Source organism: Echinops telfairi, unplaced genomic scaffold, assembly GCF_000313985.2.
Source record: "Echinops telfairi isolate 266 unplaced genomic scaffold, ASM31398v2 ScPeMD7_7;HRSCAF=31, whole genome shotgun sequence".
NCBI lineage: Eukaryota > Metazoa > Chordata > Mammalia > Afrosoricida > Tenrecidae > Echinops > Echinops telfairi.
In genome coordinates, this window is record NW_022103904.1 from 24,633,374 (window position 1) to 24,643,497 (window position 10,124).

The window sequence follows — 10,124 nt, forward strand, 5'->3', positions numbered from 1 at the left end:
GCCCTGCCGGCGCCCGGGAGCCTGCGGCACGGGCACCCCGGCCCATCTCCGTGCCAGCCCGGGCGCGGGCCACCTGGGGCCCCGGCACCCTCCGGGCCGCCGCGCTTCTGCTAGTCCACGTTCCCCCGTGCCCCCGGCGCCATCAACTCCGGGGCCTGCGTTCGCGAGTGTAGGAAGCAGCGTGTCGTGCTCCACGGCGGGATTGATGGCAAGCAAAATGGAAATCGAAGTTTTCCTGGAAAGGGAACGAGCCAAATAAAATAACAAGTCAACGTGGGAATAGTGGACTTTGAATTGGCTCTGACGGGGTGGAGCAGCATGGACGTCTGTCAGGAACCTAGGCTAACATTTTTGAAGCAACTGAGAAGATCCACGGGAGGGAAGTTGAAATACTCTTAAGTGACGAATGCGTGTGAGTCTATAAAGTAATTTAAAAGGCAGGGTGGATTTCTCGCCGAGCAGCGGGCGCTGTGAGTCAGGGAGGCATTGTGCTAATAACACAGTAACTCCTTTCTTAGGAGCACACGTTCAGCGCTGCCGCTGCCACCTCCGTGGTGGTAGTCTATGTTCCCGGAATGGTGTTTACGCCCACTTTACAGATGAGGAAACTGAGGCCCGAAGAAGTTGGGTGGCCTTCTCCGAGTTTGGCAGCCCGTGGACAGTGCTGTGGAAGTATGGGGGGCGGGGGAGGATGAGTGAACCAGGGTCTCTGCCCACATTCTTCTAACAGCCCTTAGACACGATCTAGCGATTTCCCCTTGATGTGTCCGGGGAGCTGGCTTCCTTGATTAGAAGGCGGAGGGCAGAGAGAGTCAGATTGCCCTGGTGGCCAACAGAGAAGTGGAACATCGATCCCAGCCCCCTGGGGTCAGTGGCTTTGTTGTGTCATACCCCAGGTAGTTCCTGGAGTCATCGCCCAGTGACCTTATCCATGGCGCTGCCGCAGAACGTTTGGAGGCAGGCCAAGAGGCGTTTTGAGGAAGGGAACAACGGCTAAGGCTGCAGGCCAGGGGTGCAGAGCTGGGCCAGGAAATTTGTGTGAGGTATTGGTACAATTACCAGAGGTTTCACACACACACACACACACACACTGTGGGTGATTGTACCCCAGGCACCCTCGCTGTGAGGCAGCTGTTCTGTAACATTCCCAGTGACCACTCAGTGGACTATGCAAGGGCTGCTTTTTGAGCAGCGGGAGTCTTCAAAGGTTCTCAGGTATCATACTTAAAAAAAAAAAGTATGGGAAAAAGGAGTTGACAATTGTGGGCCTCAAGATGGAAGGTGAAAGGAACCTGGTCATTTTACCCTTCCTTCGTCCCCCACCCCTCCAGCCAGCACAAAACCAGCCCAACACACTCGCACGATCAAAAACAAATATTGAAACTTTGGTTGTGGTTGAGATCAAACAGTGCTGGGGAAATGAAAGTGTGTTTACTCATAAAGCTTAAAGAAAATGTCAGAAAATAATTTTTGTTCAAAGAGAAGGAGCGAGGAGTAGCTTGGGGATTTGGTTGACACGTGGAATGTGTCTTTCCTGTCAGTTCAGCATCTCCCAATAACTGTGCAGTCCGCACTGCTTCTAGGGAAGGACTGCTCTGTAACTCCTATCCTCTGCCGCTTCTACTATAGCCACCCCTGCTATAACATGTGTGAATGTAAACTGGGATGGAGCTAAGGGCTGGGTAAGCAGTTCAGACAAGAAGGTGGAGGGAGCCATTTCCTCCGGCGTTTTATTAATTTTGTGGTTAGGTTGAGAATCTACAGCAAAATAAGCACCACGACCTGTCCAACCAACTTGACACGTACACAGTGTGGTGACATTGGCTCCAGTCTTCAACTCATACAGCCCTCCTCACCTCCTTTCCGGAGTGTTTCCCCCGTGTCACCATGGGCTCACAGCCCTGTGAGGCTCTCGTCTAATCGTTTTAGTTGCTGTTGTCCATTTGATTCCAGAGAGATAGTCTTAAAAGAGCACAGTGGTCAAGGCACACCTTTTTCACTAGTTAAGCTGAAGTGTGAGCTTTTTAAGAAGTCTTTAGAGGGGGGGTTTGGTTTAAGGTTCAGAGATCATCTTAGGGCATTTGCTTTCGAGTGCTCATCTGCCCTGTGGCACCCGAAAGCCTGGAGTCCATGAGAATGTGAAGTTCTGCTCTGCGTTTGCACCCTTGTGATCAGATCAAGCTATGGAATCTTTGATTCAAATGTGGGAGCCATTTTTACCAGAAAGATGAAATGATGCCATCTTTTGGGGGAGTTGCATACAATGGAGGAGGAAGAACCCAAAAAGGGCAGCTAGGAGCATCCCTTGTTATTGCCCCAGACCTTTATCAGGACCCAACTCTGTGGGTCTGACCAGGATTGAAGCAGAATAAACATCCGAGCCTGCTTCTTGCCACATAAGGTGCTTCTCCTCATTCAGATGTTTACTGCTATTTCTTGCTTTTCTCTTGTGAAGTGTTCTCCATTAAAGGTGTGATTCCCCTTGTACGTTTATGTTCACACTCCCCAAGGCATCTCTTTCATACCTTCTTCCTTCTCAGGAGAAGTACCAGGGCTACGCATTGGGCTGTGGTTTGAAGCCACCAGCCGCCCCGGGGGAGAGAGAGGAAGCTTTCTGCTCTCGTGAAGATGTACAGTCGTGATCACCAGCGCCGTCCTCCCTGGTCTTAGAAGAGGGTTGCTGTGCGTCAGCAGTGACTCGATGGCAGTGAGTTGGGGGGTTGTGATTCCTTCTCAGACTTCGTCATCTCATCTTTCAGAAGCATCTAGCTTTTCTTTTCATGGACCAAACAGGAGCCACAGGCCAAGGGCGCCACCTTCGTTTCCCCACACTCCCTATATTCTAACACGGTGACTCTCAACCTTCTGAATGCCGCGACTCTTTAACACAGTCCCTCATGTTGTGGGGACCTCCCAACCATAAAATTATTTTCGTTGCTACTTCATCACTGTCATTTTGCTACTGTTATGAATCGGGTGACCCCTGTGAAAGGATCGTTCGACTCCCAAAGGGGTTGCAACCCACAGATTGAGAACCACAGATCTAAGGGGTTCTGGGTTCTCCATCTGCCTGCTTAGCTGGATGGCCAGTTCCTCTTGTCCTATCCGAGGTCTACACCTCCCAGGGTACCCCCATCCTATCCCCTCTCACCTTCTCAGGGACTGTCTCCCTGCCCTCAGCCCCTGCCCCGTCTCCAGGCCGTTCCCACCAGTATGCAAATATGCTCCAGCGCTGGCCGATGGATCTTTGCGCACAGTTGGTGGCCATGTTCTTTGCCTGCACGGCCCAATCTGGCAGTTACTAAATAGTCACATGTGACTCAAATATGTGACACGTGGCTAGTGTGACTGAGGACCTACCTTTTTAGTGTGGTGTCATTTAAGTTTATATAGCCACAAGTGGCTAGTGGTGACCACCTTGGCCAGCACAGCTTTCTCCCATCTTAAAAAGGAGCTCGTCCTTGGCCCTCTGCCCCCCTCCTGCTACCACCTCCCCTCTTTGACCCCCTTTACTTGAACACATTTCAAAAGAGATGTCTACACCCACTGTCTCCACTGATGTTCCCTTCCCGTTCGCTCACCCTGAACCCTCCACAGTCTGGTTTTTGCGTCTACCGCTCACTGAAACAACCCTCGCAGGCCACCAGTGACCTACACTTTGCCAGAGCACATCACTGCCTCTGTCTGCCCACCTGTCCACAGCACTCCACACCAATGGCCACGCACACCCCGTCCTTGAAGCAACTCTCACCCCTCCCTCTCCTGGTGTCCATCTCCTTCCTGTGTGACGGCCGCTTCTCCTCCGTCTGACTTCGGAACGATGAGGCTCCTGGGGGATAGCTTCTGGTTCCTTGTGTGATGATCACTCTCTTCCCCATCCCGTGCCTTTAAATGTCCCAGATATGCTGGTGGCTCCCAAACTGTTAACGACAGCCCTTTCTCTGGGCTTCTGGCTCATGCCCTGTCGGTGTAGCTCTTGGTGGTCCTTCCACGTCTCACCTTTCCTGTCTCCCCTATTGTAGCTGGTGGCACCCCTTTACACTCCTGTGCTCCTTGACCTCCTCATCCAGGCTGCCCGTTGGCCCTGTGGGTTCTGCTTCTGGAATCTACCTGGAATTCATAACCTCACCCCATCATCACGGCTTCCACCAGAGACCTGGCTACCATCTCCCTTTTCCTGGGGGAACTCCCAGACACCCCCCCTCTGCTGCTACTCTCATGTGCTGCTAGTCTGTGCGTTCTCCATACAGGAACCCGAACGGCCAGCTTGTAAGTGATTATCTCTCTCCCTCCCTCTCTCTTTAGAATCAATTTGTAGAAGTGGGACTTGTTTCCCTCCCCGTCTTATAAAACTGTTGTTGACAGGTGCCCTGGAGCCAGTACCGACCCCTAGCAGCCCTATGGACCCCAGAACAAACCGCCTGGCCCCCCATGTCCTCACAGCGCTGGCTGCTTCTGAGCCCATTGTTACAGCCGCTCTGTTACTTTGTCTCACCAGGGACTTCCTCTTTTTCCTTGACCCTCCACTCTACAGAGCATGATGGCAGCAAGTGACGGTCCGGCCAGCCTTGTTTCATTCACCTCGTTAGGGTTGGCTGTGCTTTGAGGAGGCAGACCTTCCCCAGTCATAGTTTGAGTGCCTTCCAACTGAGGGGCTCATCGTCCGACGCCCTGTCAACAGGGTTCCGCTGCTGTTTGTAAGGGTTTCAGGATCTGCCTTTTCCTTCTTCCTAGTCTGCCTTAGTCTGGAAGCTCCGCTGACACCTGCGCGTCATGAGTGACCCTCCTGATCCTCGAAACATCAGGGGCACAGCTCCCGGCATCTCGGACAAACTAAAGCTGGTGGTCATTTTTAAAAAGTTAGTAGACTTAATTTTTGAGAGCAGACTTTAGGTTTACTGGATATTTACACCGAAGGTACATGTAATCCTCCCCAAGCCCCGACTCCGCTTTCTCTTATCTTACACTGGTGTGCTATATTCCTTACAATGGATGACCGAACAGGGATACATTCTTGTTAACCAAAGTCCATGGTATGGCGTCTTAGTGGTGTGATGAGCTCAGCATTGGGTGGCTAACAGCAAGGTCAGCAGTTTGAAACCACCAGCCGATCCAAGGGAGTAAGATGAGATTTTCTACCCCTGTAAAGATTTACAGTCTCTGAAGCCCCCGTGGGCAGTTCTACTGTCCTATCTGGTCACGATGAGTCGGAATGGACTCAATGTCAGTGAATTCAGAGTTTGGGTTTAGAAAGCCCATAACGAGTTCATTCACACTCGACATTGTACCCTCTCTTGGGTTTGTAATGAGTGCAGTATGTCACCTACCCACTGCATCAGGATCAAACAGAATGAGTACACACAAATCCGATCACGTCACTCTGGCCTCTCCAAATTCGCCAGCCACTTTGTGTCCCTACTGGCTCCTCTCCTTTGGTGCCCTGCCCTGGGAACCCCTGTCCAGGCCCTCCTCGGGCTCTGCATATCCCTGCCGCCCCATCCTTTAGCTCTCTATCACCATCACCTGCCCCTAATCCTTCCTGCCCACACTGCCAAGAGCCCCTGTCCCCTCACTCTCTAAGAAGAGCTGCTTTTGTTTCCTGCCAGGCTCATCCCAGCACACCTAAAATATCTGGGATTCATTTACTTATTTATAGCCTTTCTTCGCCAATAGCATGCCACCAGGATGAGCCTGCCTCTTACTCTTTCCACCAGGGCATCCCAACACCTCACAGGGTCTGTCCCCTACCAGGCTCCCTTGATAATAGTGTTTGATTGAGTTAATGTTTGACTATGGTGGGCAGCCTTGCCTGGCCCCGGGCCTGGTGGTTGTGATGAATTTACCATGACCTTTTGCTTCATTGAGAGTTGCAAGGGCTAAGAGAAAAACAGATCACATTTGAGTGCTGTTTTCTTTCCATGCCATTTTACTTTTATTGTGGCCTGGGTTAATTTCTGGACCATTGGCTGTCATCTGAGGATCGAAGCAGTAAATCCCAATTCCTCCGGCTTGCAGAAGGCGAGCAGAAACAGTAGCTTGTGTGCTGTTGTGGCATGGAGCTGATTTTGTCAGTGTTTACCAACACAATCGACTGTGTTTCTTGGTGGCTTTATTTTACATGCATTTTGTTAAGCCAAGATTACGTTGCAATTTACCGATGCCGTAATCTTGTCATCTAACACCTTGGGCTTTCTTTCAGTAATCTATATTGATGAGCTTTCTTTTGATGTTCATTTTCCACTCTTCCTTGATCCCAGCAAACTGTGTTGTTTCTACAAGTTAAAGGTGTCTGACTCAAACAGATACCACTTGTCTGTCGGTTTGTTGTGATGTAGTGTCCTGTGTGTTGCTGTGGTGTGGGGAGCTATGCCACTAGTATTTCAAACACCAGCAGGGTCACTCACGGTGGCTAGGTTTCTAGTGGGGGCTTCCAGGCTGAAACAGACGAGGAAGGAAGGCCTCGAGAGCTCTGGCTGAATATTAGCCAGTGGAAATTGTGTGCGTCATAGCAGAATGTTGCTGGTGTCAATTTGAGGATTAAGAGTGAAGGGGTGGAGTCTAGCCTGTCGATCAGGATGTAGCCAATGAGGCCTTTGTGTGGGCATGGCCTTCTGAGGATTCTGGGAACTCCTGTACTCCTCCCTGGAGGCGAAAGACTCTCTGTTCACTCCCTGGGAGATATTGCAACTGACAAAATACGTGGAACTACACTAGTACCCTGAGCTGGAGCAGCCATGTGGAGACCCCTGCCAGCGCTGAGATGCTTACAATGCCACTAGATCCACAACACTTCCCACCCACTGGCCTGTGATCATCCTGCATTCGGCATCATTGCATGTGTTTCCTGAGTCTGAAGAGGAATTTATAGATTGGTATCGGACATATGGGCTAATATCGGACTTATGGATTTGATCTGGACTGGGCTGGGATGTTTTCTCAATATTCAATTGCTCTTGTATATAAAGCTCTTTCTTATACACATATGAGTGTCCATGAATTTCTCTAGTCTACCCAGATTGACACAGTTATCGGGCGAGCTGATGAGCCCTGGGTATGAAGGCCCTTAAGCACCAGCACAGTGGCTTCAGTCACAAGAGCCATGGTGAATATGGCGCAGGACCCAGCGATGTTTTGTTGGACAGGAGTTGGAGCTGACTGCACGGCAACAGACAGCACAGTGAAACAGATACAGCCACTCAGACAGTCTGCCCTGCTATGGGGGTTGTTTTGTTTATTTACTTTTTAACTCTAGTGATTTGGGTGCTTTGACAGAGCCACTGGTTTCCGGTTAGCCAAACCTTGCACATTTGGCTTCGTGGCATTGATTTCTGTCCCCACGATGTCACAGAATCCTCCCCATGCCCTCCCTGTGTTTGCTGCCTCCACTGCTCCTTCTGCCCTGTCCTGTGCTGCCTTCTGAGCTTACTCCTGGGTGAAGGCTGCCCTTCGGATCTGCCACGATTGGTCGTGCTAGGGACTTTGTGCCCCCCCAGGGTGGTATGATCCTCCTCCTGGGCCTGTGGGCTGCGGGTTCTAAGAACTCTCTTCCTAGGACTCATTCGAAAACTTCCATCAGGGCCCCTTCCATCAGGGCTGTTGGGCGCCCTGCCCTTGTGGATTTTACATTTTAGGAAAGGAGGTAAGCTGCGTACACGAGCAGCCTCATGTGCGACACCGGTGATTTTAAACAAAATGCCACAGTCCAGAGGGTGGCAGAGGGAGTGGGTGGTGCCCATCTGTTTGGAGAACTTAGGGAAGATGCCCCCAAACACCGGGAGATCCCGGGGGGGAGGGGAGGGGCTGCTAGCACTTAGAATCATTTAGGTAGCCATCTCCCTTTGTGTCCAAGTCAGAAATATCCGCAGGCCAAAGCCAGTCACCATGGGGCTCCTCTTGTGTCTGACCCCAACTGTGCTCCACAGGGTTTCTTGGGGTTCATTTTGCCAGGTCTTTCTTGTGAGGCACCTCTGGATGGACTCAAACCTCTGCTCTCTGTGGTTCACAGCCTACTCCTCATCTGTTTCCACCACCCAGGGACGCCTTGCGTGGGGTCACCACCAAAAGCTAGGGGCTGTTGAGTGGATTATGGCCAGGTTTAATCCCATGGGACAGAGTAGAACTGCCCCATATTGCTTTCAAGGTTGTCATCTTTACAGAAGCCGACGGCCACAGCTTGGTTCTGTGGAGGGGCTACTGGATTTGAACCACTGACCCATCAGTCAGCAGCTGAGTGCTTAAACACTGCGCTACCAGAGTTTCTTGTTAGCATGCAGTAGGCACTGGATGAATGTGAATGAGTGGACCAGGGAGTTTGGGGGGAGTCCATCCATCCGCAGCCCTAAAGCCTATGACCTTGAGTGTGGCCAGGATGGAGTCAGGGCGTCTCGGCTGCCCACCAGACCCCCACAGCAGGCCCCGGAGCTGCAGTGGGTTTGCTGTCGTCCAATGGGCTGCGTTCATGTGAATCACTAGGTTTCTTCCTGTAAGAGTTCCCAGGGAGCTGAGAGTCAGCCATGCGATCACCCCTAGCAAATTCCCCAGCCCTCCCTGCTACCTTCTTTCCTAGCTCTGTTCACGGCTGCACTCAGCCTTGGTCTTCTTTCATCTCCCACTTAAAAGAAAGAGAGAGAGAATAACCTTCCTATTTTTCTAATAATAAAAAGATTACATGCGCCTGCTAAAAAAAAAATAACAGCATCAAGAAGGAAGTGAAAATTGCCTGCCATCCCCTGTCTCTGGGGTAACCTCCATCAGCTTTGGGATACTTGTCTTCGCAGACTACCCCCACCCCTACCCTCACCCCCCATGGATCTCTATCTCTGGGCATCTGGATGGATGTTTATATAAAATGGAGAAATTTTTAAGAAAGTGGAGTCGTCTTGTGCATGCTGCTTGGTAACATAATTTTCTTCAGCTGAAAATATCTTGAGCGGACGTTTCTTCGTATTGGCAACTGTAAGTATACACCGTCATCATTCAGATCTGCATTTGCCACTTCTTTGATGACCTGCTTCGATGCCTTCTGGAACTAAAACAACAAACAAACAAACAAACAAACACAACGCACTGCTGTTGAGTTGATTCTGATTTCAAGAGCAAGGTAGGAAGGGGACTGGAAAAAAGATGGAAGAAAGGGACATTTTTCAGGTTCCTTCAAGCAGCCGCTTGTTTGAAAGGAATGACTGAGGGGAAGGCATGGCAGAGGGACCAAGATCACAATGAACATCGTGTAATTTGTGGTGACTATAATTTTGGGTGAGTCACCACTGCTCAGTGAGTCTCAGCAAGAACAGCAAGGATTATTTGTTGCTGCTGAGAGGAGGCTGGTGGACCAGGACCCAGCTGCTCAAATGGTTTCTCCTTAGCTGGAGATGATCAGGGCAGAGGAATTCTGCTGAAAGACCTTGGTGAGAAGGCTCTTTGCAGGCAGAGAGCACCCATGCCTATACCTGGAGACCTCCTCCCACCCCCTTCTGCTTCAAAGGGGCCTTGTCTGGTATGTGCCCCATTCATGCCCTCCTCCCTGAGAGCGCTGGCAGGGCTATATGCATGGGAAGGCCTGCCTAGTCCCCACGGTTAGTGTAAGGCTTGAGAAAACAAACAAAACAAACCCGAGTAAACGCAATGACGTGTCCCCTCAGCCTCCAGAGGCACAAGGACCTCTGGTACTTGAGGTGGGCTGAGCAGCTGCTTGGTCCATTTGAGAAGAAAAAAGCATCCTTCACCTTTGAGCCCATCGGAATCTTTCTTCCGGAGAAAGACGACGAGGCTGTCTATTCCTGTACAGATCCCTGCTGGCGGTGAAGCGCAGTGCCCAACATTCAGAGGACATACTTACAATGAGGAGAAGCATTTGCTACAATGGTAGGGATCTCAAAGGAGACCTGGTGTCATATAGGATTATACATTGGGCCGCTAACCGCAAGGTTGGCAGTTCCAACCCACCAGCTGCTCGGAAGGAGAAAGATGAGGCTTTCTAGTCCCATAAAGATTGATAGCCTCGGGAATGCTAAGTGGCAGTTCTAGCTACCTTACCCTACGGTGTCACTAAGTATTGGAATTGGCTCGATGACAGTGAGCTTGGGCTTTGAGGAGTCTCAGGTATGTCCAGCCCTGACCATAGG

The 10,124-nt window shown here is 50.9% G+C and overlaps 1 protein-coding gene across 1 annotated transcript in view; it reads left to right on the plus strand.

Annotated features, from left to right (window-relative positions):
• The window catches only part of HOMER2 (homer scaffold protein 2), a 133,911-nt gene that overhangs the window by 32,404 nt on the left and 91,383 nt on the right, over positions 1–10,124 (plus strand). The window contains exons 2-3 of the mRNA XM_030884476.2: positions 58–169; positions 342–412. Coding sequence (XP_030740336.2) covers positions 58–169; positions 342–412 — 183 coding nt within the window. The remainder of the gene's footprint in view (positions 1–57; positions 170–341; positions 413–10,124) is intronic.